Below are 15836 nucleotides of genomic sequence, written 5' to 3'. Positions count from 1 at the left end.
CTGGGGTGGTGGTCTGGGTGTGTTGTACACGACCCTCCAAGAGGCACAGGTCTTCACATAAATACCTCACCCCCTCCCACTCCTACCCCCCACCAGGCACTCCCAGGAGAGCAAGGAGCAGCTTTGGTTGAAACAATATGGCATTTCCAATGTTTTGGGGATTGGACTCGCAATGTCTCTTTTCCTTACTCTTAGAGATTCACCGAAATTCGCAGAAGGGCACTGTAATGTTCTGAAAATAAAGTTAATTTTTATTCTTTTCATTTAAAAAGTACATCTGCATTATTTTTTTCTTTTCAATTAGCATATATGCCACTCTGAGGAAAAGTCAGTTAACCATAAAAATGGTTCACTACCACAGAATGAACATTTTTGGTCTCATGTCTGACATCTCAAAGTTCACTGGGGATCAAGATATGCCAGTCATCTCGATTAAAGGTACGACACGAATGATTTGAAAGATACTCATAAATGAAAATGAAGACCACTGAAAATAGTGAAAAGCCCCAAGATAGCATACACCGTTTCCCACTGACATTGTTAATGCCCGATTCACTAGAGGAGGAGAGTCCTGGGGGCCCCATTTATGGAAGGAGCTCTCCTTCCAAAGATTTCCATGAGTGACAAGCTGGTTTTCTTCCCAAGTCAGTCCCAGAAGTCTTGGAGAAAGGCGCCATCCATCCTTCAAAGTCCAAACCTCTGGGAGGCAGAAGTTTGCTCTTGATTTGAGAAGTGAATTCTTCATTCTGTTGTTTCAGAATGATAAAAAGGATGTTTTATAATAACAGTGTCTGACCCAGAAAGAAAATTGGTTCCATTTTCACTCTCTTTCTTAAACGGCCTTTTAAATTAAATTCTCTTTGGGTTTTCCATTTCCAACTCTGCCAGCAAAGTCGTGGGCACCAAACAGAAACCCAACCAGTATTTCAGACACAACACCCCAAAGCAGTGGAAAATTAATCTCTTAAAGAAGTTTCTGAAGTTTTTCATTTTCTCCAGGATCAAGAATGATTATAATCAGGTTTTCATATGTTCAAGCCTCTGCATACGCTGTTCCCTTTGCCTGGAAATCTTCCTCTCCTCTCCTCCACCTGGCAAACTTCACTTGATGCCTCAGACGCAGATTAAACTCTCCTCTGATGGCTTCTTGAACTCACCCACCTACGCAGCTGGGCCCCCTGAAGAGCCGGAATTGTTTACAGGTAATGCAAGTAGGTAAGTATGTGTGTTAGTGGGCCCAGGCCACCATGACAAAATACCAGAGACGGGGTGGCTCAACCAACAGACGTTTTCTCACAGTTCTGGAGCCTGGAGCCAACATGGCCGGGCTGTGGTGGGCTCTCTTCCTGGTGGTAGATAGTCGCCTTCTTGCTTTATCCTCACTGTCGGAGAGCAAAAAAGCTCTCTGGACTCTCCCTTCTAAGCACCCTTACCCCATGATGGGCACTCCGCCCTCATGACCTCACAAAGGCTCCACTTCAATTCCTAATTCTGGGGAATTTGGGCTTCAATGTATGGATTGGGGGGGGGGGTAGGCTACAGTTCAGTCCATAGCAATCCATAAGTGTGTTCGATTGCAAAACAAAACAAAAACCCAAATCCCACACATTCCGTACCACTCCCCCCATCACAGGGTGGAAGCTTCATTCTCTCCCCTTGATTCCGGGTTGGCCAGGCAGCCTGCTTTGCCCACTGAAAGGTTAGTAAATATGACACAGACACTTCTCTAAAAGCGTTCATGCACCAGGGCTTGCCCTCTCTTACTCCCGGGGGAATCTTCCACCATCACCTGAATGAAATTCTGCATATTTTGTGGTCTTCTTTGTTTCTGGTTTTCATACATCTAGTAACTTCTTACCTATGGGTAGCAGCAATGCTTGAGAATTTGGATTTACAGTCGAACCACATGGGGCTCTCAGCTGGGAGACTGATGGGGGCTTCCACTTGGCTGGGTAAGGGATGACCAAGAATTCTGTTGGTCTACTTCATTCGTCTGTTAGTGAACTTGATTCAGTACAGGAATCACTTCCTACTTCCTGGGAAGGAGAATGGCTCTTGAGATCTGGAGTGGTGAGTTTTGACTCATCAGTTTACTTTTGGCCTTTCCCAAGATTTCAGAGCTTAAACAACAGAAATTGATTTTCTTACAGTTCTGAAGGCTTGAAGTCCAAGCCAAGAGAGTCAGCATGGTTGGTATTTTCTGAGGGCCAGGAGGGAGAACCTGTTCCATGCTGCTCCCAGAGCTTCTGGTGGTTTCTGGCAATCTGGTATTTCTGAGCTCGAAGATGTAGCATTATGGCGTCCCCCTGTGACTCTCTTGTGTCCCAATTTCCTCCTTTATAAAGACATCTGTCAGACTGGATTTTATGACCTCGTGTTCACTGGGTTACCCTTATAAAGACCTTCTCTCTAAATACCATCACATTCTGAGACACTGGGGGTTAGGACTCCGGCATATCTTTTGGGTAACATGTTGTTACCCACCTGCTTATAATTTTCCAGCAGCTTCTCACGACCTTTAGGGCGAAACCCAAACCCCTTCCCATACCTCTCCTCCCCACCCCCACCCAGCCTTGCCACATCCTGTTCCCTGTGCCCTGGGCCTTTCTCCCTGACACCTCCCCCTCCCCACAGTTCAGTTCTACTCATCCTAAGGATCTGGCTTTGAGGTCTCCTCCCCTGGAGGCCACCCCCATCCTTCTTTGCTGTATCCCACCTGCCTCCTCCACAGCCGTTCCCATACCCAGCTTACAGCTTATTTAAAAACCGTCTGTCTGCCCCACTGGAACGTAAACCCTATGAGAGGAAGCACAACGTAGTAGAAGGAGAAGCAGTGAAAAGTGACCATTTAAGACCAACGCTAGCGTCAAGCCAGCCTGGTCAAATCCTGGCTCTATACCCGATATCAGTGCCACTTGCCTGAGAGCCCAAGACTCCTCGGGCCTCAGTTTCTTTATCTGTAAAGTGGGATCATAGAGCACTCCCTTGAAGGGTTGTTAGACAGATGAGATGAGTTAATACTTGCAAAGCCCCCAGAGCACTGCCTCTCACTCCGTCCAAGGGACATGAGCGTTAATAATGACCTTTGCGGGAGCAGGGACTGACCAAGGCTGTTTGGCTGTTATACTCCCCGTTGTGCACTCAGAATTCGGCACAGTGCCCGGCTCAACCCGTATTTGCCAAATGAACAAATTGCTAGTAAGCTATCTCTGGCTCGCGTGGCTTCTTTTTGTTTTTTAAGCTCTATCAACAGCTTCTAAAAGGGGCCTCACTGATGCCATCCCTGCGAATTAGGCATGGGTTCTGGGGCCTCATCCCCTAGAGAACGTTCCAGGGTCAGCTAACCCAGGCTTGCTCCAGGGAAATCTCATTCATAAGAATAAAGCAGAGTCCTTTGCAGCTAAATAGGGCGAGACTCTCCTACCACAACTCCCCACCGCAGGGTACCAGCACACCGAGTCTCTGGTCTACCTGGGATTCCCCTCCAGAGCTATGCCACAATCAACTGAAAGACCAAGGTGTATGCGGCGTGTTACTTTCTGTCAAACACTTCCCCATACATCACTCTCTGACACCAGGACTGAGAGCCCTGATGGGTGCTTTTCAAAAGACCTGAGGCTGCATATCACCTTCTTGGGGGCGGGGCGCTGGGGGGGAGGCAACCAAGTGGGAGGTGAGTGAAGAAACATCCAGCAGCTCCAGACAGCCCAATGGTGACAGAAGCCAGCGTGGAGGAGGGGAGGGAGCATTCCGGGTCACCCCCGTCCCTCCCGCAGCTTCCCCTCCACCCTCCCTCTTCTGATGCCACGTTCCCCAGAATCACTGCTTCTGGCAGATGGAGGGGGGCACAACAGGTGGCAGGAGACCAGGCCCCTTTCTTTGAATCATGGGGTCCCCAAGAACTGAGAAATAGAGCTCCTGGGGTCCCTAAATGTGGATTTCTTTCCCAAGTCCAGGGTCTTGGCAGGAGGGGCCGGAACGAAGCCTAGGCTCACACCTGACCCTCACCCCGTGCTGCCTTTTACAGCTAGTGCCTTTCATTGCCCCTTGGATTTCCCCAGACAGGAGAGACGGCTTCTTCCATCCTATGGTCAGCACAAGGGGACGAGAGGTTCCACGCTGGTGAAACGTGCCCAGGAGCTTCCCCGCGGCTCTGACAATCCACAAGGCTCCTTCCCTCTACCAACACTTCTAGACAGAGAGGAGCTGCCTGCTTTTCGAGTCACGGAGCAGAAAGGTCCCCCTTTGTAGGCTGAGCCTCGTCACCATGACAACTTGTGCTAACACCCCTCCTTCCATCCCAGGGAGAGCAGGGCCGAGGACATTCTCGGGGCCGTTATGCCGCCCGCCCCACCTGTTCCATCGTGCCTCTGAACCTCTTGGCCCTCCAGGCTCCCTGTGCTCCACAGCCTTTTTATTTTAATTTTATTTTTTGTGCACAAATGGTCCCTGGTATAGCTCTCCATTTAGCATAAGTGAGTTCCCCGACTGTTAAGGAGAGAAGGTGATTACAGACTCTAACATGTATAGTCCTCCCTTAATAAATATCTACATGCGGGGCGCCTGGGTAGCTCAGTGGGTTAAAGCCTCTGCCTTCGGCTCAAGTCATGATCCCAGGTCATGATCCCATGATTGAGCCCCGCATCGGGCTCTCTGCTTGGCAGGGAGCCTGCTTCCCTCTCCCTCTCTCTCTGACTGCCTCTCTGCCTACTTGTGATCTCTGTCTGTCAAATAAATAAATAAAATCTTTGCTAAATAAATAAATAAATATCTACACACGTCAGACACGCATGAGAATTCTTCAGCATTGAAAGGGAGAAGAATGGAACTCACCTCAAGTATCGACTCTGATTCCTTGGCAGTGCCTTCCGACGGCTGTGCTAAGAAGGATTCTGAGGCCCTTCTGGGCCCAGAATAAAGAGCCCGTGAGTCCCCATTGCCGACCAAACAACCCAGGGCACCTCGAGGAGAAGGTTTCCTCTGCTGGGACTCCCTGCCCCCACTCGCACCCATTCCAGCACCTCCCTCAGGGTCCCCTCCCGGGAATCTGCCTGGTTCAATCCGCAGCTCCACCACTTAGTAGCCCCGCGACCTTAAGAAATTTTATTTTTGCCTCTTGCGATGGGTTTCTTCTTCCGTAAAATGGGGATAGCGGAGAGTAACAGCTTCGCTGGGTTACCGTGAAAGATAAGTGCCATATACCACGCATGGGGCAAAGGTTCCCTTTTCTCCAAACTGGACGGGACGGGAAGCAAGAAGGGAGAGAAGTAGGGGAATTCCAGAAATGTGCGGAATCCACACACTCTGGGTTCAAACAAGCCGCCCTCATCGCCAGTTTCCGTCCTAATCAGGAGCCCCCTCTGTCTGTCTGCAGCCCATTTCCCCTCGGTGAGGAACTTGATCCCCACGCCAGAATCCAGGACTCTGCACGGCTCCCCGTACCATGCACACCTGATGCTGAGGGGCTCACTCAGCGTGGGGACCGTGGGGACCATGGGGACCCGGACTCAGCAACGCCCCAGCAACCCCTGACTCATCCCTTCGGCAGTGACCGAGTTTGCCCCGGGAGGCCCATGCTGTGCGGGACACTGGCGAAGCGGACCCATCAGGTCCCCATCCTCACACAGCATCACTAAATGGATTCACAAATCATATATGCCAGCCGCCATGGGTGCTAGCGAGGGCTTTTGCAGGGTGAGGAGACAGCATCGTGGGGGCCTTTCTCACAGGGAACTCATTCTGCAGGGGGTGGGGGAGGGACATTGGATTAAAACCAGAACGTGGGAATGGACAGGCCACCTGAAGATCCGGGAAATGGCATTCCAGACCCCGGGACTAGCAGATGCAAAGCCCAGAGGTGGGAGAGATAAAATAGAGGCCACTGTTCCTGAGGACTCGTGAGCAGAGGGTTAGGTAGGAGGCGCAGGCGGCTTGCTTTCTGGAACCTCTGGAAAGCCGTGAGATGATTTTAAAGCAAGAACAGTGTGGAGATTCCTCAAGAAATTAAAAATAGAGCTTCCCTATGACCCTGCAATTGCACTACTGGGTATTTACCCCAAAGATACAGATGTAGTGAAAAGAAGGGCCATATGTACCCCAATGTTCATAGCAGCAATGGCCACGGTCGCCAAACTGTGGAAAGAACCAAGATGCCCTTCAACGGATGAATGGATAAGGAAGATGTGGTCCATATACACGATGGAGTATTATGCCTCCATCAGAAAGGATGAATACCCAACTTTTGTAGCAACATGGACGGGACTGGAAGAGATTATGCTGAGCGAAATAAGTCAAGCAGAGAGAGTCAAGTATCATATGGTCTCACTTATTTGTGGAGCATAACAAAGAACATGGAGGACATGGGGAGATGGAGAGGAGAAGGGAGTTGAGGGAAATTGGAAGGGGAGATGAACCATAAGAGACTATGGACTCTGAAAAACAATCTGAGGGTTTTGAAGGGGCAGGGGGTGGGAGGTTGGGGGAACCAGGTGGTGGGTAATAGGAAGGGCACGTATTGCACGGAGCACTGCATGTCATGCAAAAACAAAAAATACTGTTACGCTGAAAAAAAAAAAACAAAACAAAAAAAACAAGGGAACCACAGGACTGACTCCTGAAACCAGAACATGAATTCTGGGAGCTCAGAACTCTGTTTTCTTGTCTCCCCAGCAACGGAATGAATTTTGGCAAAAGCCTCTCCGGGGGTCTGTGCAGAACCAACCAGAAGGCACAGAGGTGGGAAGCCAGGCCCCAGGAATTGCTTGGATATCTGTCCCAGAGCAGGTAACACGACACCCTTCTCATCGAATACTCAGAGGTTATTTCATTAAAAAAGGGAAAGTGGACGCGGCAGGAGGGAACTGTCCATAACTCACATGGACCAGACGTCGATTTTGGGGCCGTATTTCTTCCTGGCTAGAAGTTCAGGCGCAGCGTAGGCCGGGCTGCCGCACTGCGTGCTGAACGGGTCCGAGTGGCCCAGGATCCCCGCACAGTTGCTCAAACCAAAGTCTGCAAAGAGGAGAAGACAAAACCGGCTCTGAGTTAGAAAACTGTGAAACAGAAGAAGGAAGGAAAAAACAAAAACAAAACAAGCAAACAAACAAACAAACAAAAACCAAAAAAAAAAACAAAAACCACAAAACAAAAAAAACCCCAACAACCAGAGGGCAGCAGGAAAGGAAACATTCTCTCCGGCTGACATATCAGTCAGGATCCCAAAGGAACACCGGCAGCTGCAGACCATAACCTCTGGATACACGTCTCAAGCCTGGAAACATTTGACGTCAGGCCTCACTCTAAGATCCAGCTAGAGCTAAAACGATGTTGTACCAAAACATATTTTCATCAAACCTTGCAAATGAGTCATCTAGGAATAAAAGAGAGGCTTCGCTTTCTAGGACTAAAGGCAAGAAGAGAGGACGAGCGGAGGCCTCGCAGTCAGCAATCTGGCTTTCAAGGGGCCACGTGGGGAAATGCGGACGGAAGGTCCGTTTTCTCTGGCTGGGTCAGCATCACCCTGGGTGACATGCGATCCCCCCATGTAGACTTGACTTTTTCGGCTCCATGTTTCATTATACGAAAGTCATTGGAAAATGCTCCCAATGCACGCAGCCCTAAGTGGGGATTGGAAGAGGGAAAACTATACCCCGGACGATTTAGACAACGCTGAGTGTTGGCTGGGACGCTAACGCCAGGAGACAGCTAAGCGATCTCCTAGTGTTGCCTTGTTCTCAGATGAAAGAAGCAAAATGGGAAAAGAAGCAAACGGGAAAAGCCAAGAAGAGCCTGATGCATCCAAAGCTTTTCTTTTGTGTTTACTTTTTTGATCCTCAGGATACGGCAACTGACAGGTGATCAGGGTCGTCAGTGTCCTGTCCTCCTCTGACACCTTTCCTCAATCTTTGCTGACCCCCAGAATTCAGATCGTGGCTTCTCCTTTGAACTTCAACGTGAATATTACGGTTCTCGTCCCCCAAACAGGAGACTCTGCCCCCAGGGCTCAGGGGCCAGAGACTGGCTCCATGTGTCTTGAACAAAACCCTTGTCTTTTTTCCTCAACCGGCAGGATTTACACCTGTTTTCATGACTGTGTTCTCTCCTTGACTAACGGGCCACCATCTGCACGCGCATGAGTGCTCTAACCGCTCCGGAAGGTTCAGGAACAAAGGAAGACAGGACAGGGCGCAAAGGGACTCTTCTTAAGTCCACGAAGTGACTCACACCCCGGGTCAAGAGGCGCCACTAGAAATTCTCCCCACAGTCGCAGGCTAAGGCTGTGTCACGAAGGAGCGTTCCTAAACAGAACCCCCACCAGGCAGAACGCTGAAAACTTCAGGACTCCAGACTTGGAGACGGAGAACCAGACCCTACCCCGGGGACTGGCAAACCACCCGGGGATGCTGCTTGTGGACACAGTTAACTCTTCCTTTGTTTTTGGTTTTTTGTTTTTTTTTTTTTTTAATTTATTTATTTGACAGACAGAGATCACAAGTAGGCAGAGAGGCAGGTAGAGAGAGAGGAAGGGAAGCAGGCTCCCTGCTGAGCAGAGAGCCCGAAGCGGGGCTTGATCCCAGGACCCTGGGATCATGACCTGAGCTGAAGGCAGAATCTTTAACCCATTGAGCCACTCAGGTGTCCCTTTGGTTTTGGTTTTTATGATTTCATGTTTTTTTCTCATGATTTCCCTTTGCTCCCTACACTCCCCCCCTACACCTCCACCCAGCCCCCATTTCCTCCCCCCTCTCCGACCCTCCCTGCCCCAGTCCATACAGTAGGTCCCACATAACCTGCCCAAAAAGGCCCCTACAGGAGCCATGGGGCCCCCAGTTCACCATCTCAAGGGTAGATCTCTGTGCCAAAGGATCTGAGGGCGCCTGTTCTCAGACCTCTCAGACCGTGTAGTATCGCCTACACGGGAAAAAATTGTAAAGGCGAATATTTTCATAAGAGGAAAAATCATAGCATGCTTGAAACTGGATGGTTGCTTAAATGTTTTAGATCTGCAAATCATCCTAAAGGAATTTTAATAAAACAACAAATGCAGAAAAAGCACCATGCAATAAAGATTACACTGTTTGGGGGGCAACATTTTAAGGGAAGTTTCGCAGTCCTGTTAGAGGCCCGATCTCCTAGGAGTCCCGTAAAGTTTCTCTCTAGATTTCTGACATTAAATCAAAAGACGCGGTGTCTAATCTCAGCGGGGTGCCATTCCCAGCAAAGGACCGCCTCATTCAGGTCTCTCCCTCCACCCCCAGGGCTAGGGTCTGTGAAGAACTGCATGACACCAAGAGGGCAGGGCTAGATAAGAGACCAGGTCACCCCCCGACCCTCCTACCTGCCCCCCTCAGCTCCCCCCTACTCCCCCCCCCCCCCACCGCTCCCAGGCAAGCTGGAGAACACAGCGCCTTGCCTTGTCACGATCAGTTTCAAGAAGGTAAATTAGCAGCTGATCTGGTGCGGGAAGGAGAGATCCGCATTTAAATGACTTATTAACGTTGACCTCGCTGGAAGGGTTTCATTTAAAATATATCATAGAGAAATAACTGGTCCTTTTCACACCCATAAGGGTAATTATGAAAATGTTATGCACGTGCCTATAATTAAAGTGATGAAACTAGAGAGAGGTCCGCCTCCTGGGGTGCCACCCAGGTCTGCCCCAATGAGATCTGGTAAACAGAGAAGCCCACTAGCCTCAGCTTTCCGAGAGCCACGAAAGAATCCCACAAAAGGCCCCAGGGAACGCTGCTGTGGGACACCGAAGGGCAAAACCGTTCTAAACGATCAAACATCAGACTACTTTTTCTGAAAGGGGGAAAAAAAATCTTGATTAAATCAGCTCTTACCTCCAGTTAGCTCTAGTTTATTTGAAACATGGCGGACCTGGCTTAAGTAAATGCATTTAAATCAAATTATTTCAAAGAAGGAAAACTATTATACGAAAGAGCTATAATCCATCTATGAAAAATAAGTAGGTAATTCCTTTGAAGAAAAGGTTCAAAGAGCTTTCAAGTTGCAAAAAGACAGTCACAGAAACACGGAGTCCAAATGGCTTGACTCAGGGGCAAGAAAACGCACACGACCCCGGATCTCCCCTCCCTCCAGCGCCCACCACTCGCTTCATGATTGACCCATTGGGGAAAAAAATGGGGAAAATCGGATACTGGCCAACACTAGGCAATTCCCAGTTATCCTCTCTGCTACTGCCGTGTCTCCTCGGATTATGGGTGTGCGGTAGGACTTCTGGTTTATGCTGGTCACGAGGGAACTGGAAGCCACATAAAAAACTCCAATAATGGGAAATCCAAAGATCAGAACCTCCTTGCCAGCAGTCTTGGAAACTGTAGTCTCTGACACCACGGACAGGACCCGCTTGCATCCCGGCTTGGGTGCCCGTCCATTGGCTGCCATGTTGAGCAGAGATGACTTGAGGCATCTGAATCCAAATCCATCATCCCGCTCTCCTCCAGGGGAACCGTGGGCTCCCATGCACGGAGGGCTTGTCTTCCTCTCACTTGCACGGCTCTGCTCTGAGAGGGTTTGTCAGGCGGCCAACCTGTGAGCTACTTATCCCCGTATCCGCCATCTACAGAGATTGGTTCTTCCAGAATCTTCTGAGCACCCTTCTAACCAACAAAAAAAGTTGTGCTTTTCAACACTGCTCATTCCACAATACATTTCTAGTGTCATACGTGATTGTCTAGGACTATCACTTGGGGAGAAGAGAGAGAGCGAACCCCCAGGAGAAGGGAGGCAAGAGGGAAGGGAAGGGGCAGCGGGAGTAGCACCAGGGTAGGAGAAAGATACAGCCCCTGGTGACCTGCCTCAGCCTCAGTCTGGACAATGCACGGGGGACGTGAGCTTAGCCTTTACTATAAAGGACATCCAGCCTTCACGTGGCCTACTTTCTTACGATCTACTGGAAACCAGAACCAGTAAGACATCCACAGGCAAATCAGTGTCTGTCTTGTTTAATGCTTTTGTATTTGGCCCTTGGGACAACTGAAACGCCATAGTGAAACAACATGATAAAAAGAAAATTCACTGAATTCTCCATTATAAAGCATCTGATCTTTAAAATCTTTGGGGGAAGATTTAAAAAAAAATGGTTCCCTCTGGTTAGTTTTCTAAAGATCAGTATGTTCATTCATTAACATCTGTCGGTGGTGTTTAATCAGCCAGCCAAGGACTCCTGGTTTGAGGAGCCCAAGAATCTAATTGGGTTATTTGAATGACATGTTTCAGAGAGTCTAGAGATGGTTTTTAGTAGTTGCCAAACAAAATTTCTTTCTCGGGGACAAGAGTTAAATTCATACTGTTCTATTGATCCTTCTCTTTTCTCCTAATATAAAGCCTTTTCAAGCCATCGAGATGGGAAAAATGACTTGCAACTGAGGTGGGAAAAACAAAGAAAAGAGAGGAACCCATGATGGGGCTCACATCTGGGTGTAAAAATGATGCCATGAGACTTTTGCCAAGAGCAATCATTCAGGCAAACAAAAACGGAATTCTTCTAGAAAATGAGTCATGGAATGACCTCACTTACGGACCCTGAATTATGAACCAATTATGACTCAGTCTATCCTGGAACTTACTTTTGATTACCTTCCTTCTAAATTCTCCCTCTGTGGGGATTTCTCTCTGCACACCCACCATTGTGCGATGGGGCTTGGCTAAAAAACAGAGCGTTAGTTCGGTTCACTTTTACTTCGGCGCCCTGATTTTCACAGAAAGGGAATTCAGCCATGGCTAAGCTAAGAGTAGGACTTCTGGACACAACTATTTCCCATTATTTTTAAGAAGTTTTATGGTTAATCAAAATAAAAATAACCACTGTAAAATTCGGATCCACCTGAATGTAGGCAAAGCTGAACTCTGGACATCCACAGAACACGGAACCAACAAATACTTACTTGTCGCTGTGAAATTCATTTTGTGGTCACTTTAGAGTGTTTCTACCTTCCCAATTATGGTTATTATTAAAATTAATTTTCACTTTCAAAACCATTATTAAATAATTGGAGGTAAAGGGAGGTGACCTAGAGTATTGTCTGGGATGAGAAACGGATATGAATCATGTTCAAAGTCAACAATCCAGCAATAAATAACTAAGAATTGACAACACAACACTTAAAGGATAATCTTGCTTAAAAGAAAAGAAAAGTCATACCAATCAGCTTGATATTATTGTCTTCATCTAGTAGCAAATTCTCTATCTTCAAGTCCCTGAAATAAACAAAACCACAGAGCATTTCAGATAAGGCATTTGAAATCGTGGAGTAACATTTTGCTTCTGAAGGCAAAGGAACTGTTTGAGAGCCACTTTGAACCAGCCCAAAAAGCCTGCTGCCAAAACTCACACAATCGACAAGTAAATATTTATAAATATGATACAATGAATGGCTGCAGACTGAAAAAGCCAAAGGATTTCAGAAAAGCAGAGAGCACTGAGGGCAGAAAGCATCCTGAGAAGTTTCCAGAAGGAGTGGGAACAAAGCTAAAACTTGGAATTTAAATAAATGGGGTTGGGAGAAACTGGAAGAATATTCTGAGACAGACACTGCCTGTAACAGGCGGGGACATACCGGTGTGGCCACGTGTTGGTGAGCTGGTAAGCGACACCAGCCGGGGGAAGGAACAGACTCGAGGAAGCAGCCAAAAAACCAAATTGAAAGATGACAAAATTTATCAGTCCTTCAAACTCCATCCATGGAGCTAAAGTGTCATCTACAAATTGGCAGGCGATGATCTACTTACGCAAGCAGACATCATGGTGGGCAGAAAAATGGACACCAAAGGATGTCGGCTCCCAATGCCTGGTATTACACCTGAGTGGATGTTACCGTTACATACCCAAAAGGAATGAAGTTTGCAGATGGGGTGAAGATAGTTAAATAGTCTGTGGGTGATTCTGACTGATCACGGACACTGAGGGGACTCGAAGAGTGGATGGGAGAAACGTGTTCAGGCTCAGGCTGAATGTGAGGTGCCTGTGGGACCTGTGGGAGCCGACTGTAAGCTCCTAGCCAGCAGGAAACAGGGCAGCCTTGCGCACCACTGCACCCCAGTACCTTTGCACGTCCCAGGCACTCAGTCAATACAAATGAGTCTACTTTACCAAAGAGATTGTTTAGGATTTCAGAAGAAAAAAATGTGAGCAAAAGTATATATTTGGTCATCAAAACCATCTAAGTTGATGATTACAGTATAAGCATCTTTAAGTTGTCAACTCAGACACACCATGAGTATTATATATATAAGAACATCTTTCTCTTCAACACACACACACACACACACACACACACACACACACACACCATGTTCTCTTCCATGGTTTTGAAACACACGGCATTCTTGGTCCAGTTTTTCTATTTTTCCCACTTTGAACAGAGCCATAGGCAAAAGAAATCCTTTTTCCTCATATCTCTACTGTAAGGAATAGAATAGTGTAATCACAAGCAAACACGGCAACGGACCACACTATATCAAAGTCATGGGACAAAAGGGAGAAGGACTTTTCATAAACAGGAGGGCAGGGTCCCATATGTCATGAGAATGGTTGTTCACAGCTTGGTCCCAGCCAGGCCAGCTCTAGCCAGGAGCTAGAAATCTGGATTTTATCCCAGTTTTTAAATGTTGGCAACAAATTCACATTCAAAACAGTAACAACCATGCTGCATGGGCCAAACTTGCAGACAAGACATGGCCTGCAAACTACCAGGTTTCAACCTCAGTACATGGGGAGGGGAAGCTGAGTCTTGAAGGGACATGAGATTGCCCAGGGAGAGAATGGGGAGCAAAGGAAGGGAGTCGGGAACACTGCTGTCATGGGAACGAGCAAGGGAAGCACTGGGAAGCATTTCAAGATGGGAAGAAGTCAAGTGCAGAAAAAGGTGAGCTCTAAAAAGTGTCCAATGTCTTTCAAAATTGGAATGTGGCTGGTAGCCTTAGGGCTGGACACTTGGATGAGAAGGATGGTCTGAGTTGAAACTTGCAGCTAGGGAATATGGCTATCCTCCAATCTGCATACAGCCACCCACCTGGGGGGCGGTGGTGGGGAGAACTGGATCCTTCCACTTGGATCCAGTTGAAACAGTACACAGATTATCTAAACACCATGTCAGCATTTAAAATGTATGATGTGGGGTGCCTGGGTGGCTCAGCGGGTTAAAGCCTCTGCCTTCAGCTCAGGTCATGATCCCAGGGTCCTGGGATCGAGCCCCGCATTAGGTTCTCTGCTTAGCGGGGAGCCTGCTTCCTCCTCTCTCTCTGCCTGCCTCTCTGCCTACTTGTAATCTCTGTGAAATAAATAAATCTTTAAAAATTTGTAAAAAAAAATAAAATAAAATGTATCATGTGGGGCTCCTAGGTGGCTCAGTGGGTTAAGCCTCTGCCTTCGGATCAGGTCATGATCCCAGGGCTCTGGGCTTGGGGAGCCTGCTTCCTTTCCTCTCTCTCTGCCTGCCTCTCTGCCTACTTGTGATCTCTGTCTGTCAAATAAATAAATAAATCAATCTTTTTAAAAAATAAAATAAAAGGTATCATGCATGTCCAAACGCAGGGTAACCCCAAATATACAATAATCTCCCCCTCGTTTTTCTAATGGGAAGACTCTGTCCCCCAGTAAAGGATTTTTGGAAAACACAATTATGTAATTTTTTTAATGCAATGGAATTATCAAATGACTATCTAAGAAGCTGCACTATTGGCTTTAAGAGCATATACCATAACATTAACTTCAGAAATATTGTTCCCACACCCTCACGGTTCATGAAACAGTTTCATTGAAATGCGTCACAGCCAGGCCAGGATGACAGAGTCTTCTTGCCCTATTACCAGAGTGGCAGGGTCTTAAAGTTGACTGGATGTTTGTCACAAAGCACTTTTTGAATCGCTTGCTGGTAATCTTATTGCAAGCCATTTAAATAATAAGCGCCCATTTAAAATCTCTATAAATTAACCACTCAGTGAATTGTTTTCAGAGTCGTCTCCCAAACCCTCACAATGGTGAGGTCCAGTCATAAGACGTTATCATTAAAGCCCTATAAAATGTCCTGGCCTCCCTTTCTCTCTGTTTCCTTAGGAGATTTCTAGAGCTCCCTAAGTCCCTAAGTGAGTCCAGGTGAATGTGGCTTTTCCAGTAGTACTTTGTTGTTGAAAATGAGACACTTCCTCTTTTTGGAGGAGAACCAGGACACGATCTAATTTGACCTTATATTCAAGCATATACGGTAATTCCAAAAAAAAAACCTGCCTGCGTGCACACACCACAGTGGGCCAGCAATAGCCCAAACTGTGATCCTGTGAAAACTGATTATAAAGCAGTAGTGCTATTTAAATCTAAAGGAAGGCCACAGTTTGTTTCTACAGAAATTCAACCTCCTTCCCTGGAAAGAATGGAAGCCACACTAAGGCATTGAAGGAGAAGTTTGGTTCAGAACATACACTATGGAGAAAAACAATTTAAAGAGGTGAGGTATAGAAAGCAATTGCTGAGCATTATAAAGTGAAGCTGGATAATTCTGGAACCATAAAAGCTTAGAGAACAATCACAATGATTAGAAGAATGATATAAATGGGAGACTAAAAATAAGAAAAAAATGCAAAAAAAAAAAAAGCCCACTTTTGAAATCAGGAAAATGTCATAAAAGCAGGGGAGGAAGTATAAAATGTAATGATCAGGCAAAATGAAATCAGTTTTCATTTTCACCCACCACACCCCAGAGTAACCTACTTCAAGCCCCGCGGCGAATGCTCAGAGCAAACATGTTCACCAGCTGTATGCCCCTGTATCGCCCTTTTGTCAATGTGTCTAGAAGATTTCAGCAATCAACCAA

The 15836-nt window shown here is 47.2% G+C and overlaps 1 protein-coding gene across 2 annotated transcripts in view; it reads right to left on the bottom strand.

The window, feature by feature from the left end:
* The window catches only part of HUNK (hormonally up-regulated Neu-associated kinase), a 100614-nt gene that overhangs the window by 36618 nt on the left and 48160 nt on the right, over positions 1-15836 (bottom strand). For both annotated transcript variants that reach the window (XM_046003908.1, XM_046003909.1), the window contains exons 3-4: positions 12170-12225; positions 6876-7011 (exon numbers count right to left, since the gene is read on the bottom strand). In XM_046003908.1, coding sequence (XP_045859864.1) covers positions 6876-7011; positions 12170-12225 — 192 coding nt within the window. The remainder of the gene's footprint in view (positions 1-6875; positions 7012-12169; positions 12226-15836) is intronic.

The sequence above is a fragment of the Meles meles genome, chromosome 4 (assembly GCF_922984935.1).
Source record: "Meles meles chromosome 4, mMelMel3.1 paternal haplotype, whole genome shotgun sequence".
Taxonomy (NCBI): Eukaryota; Metazoa; Chordata; class Mammalia; order Carnivora; family Mustelidae; genus Meles; species Meles meles.
This window is presented reverse-complemented; position numbering and strand designations above follow the sequence as displayed.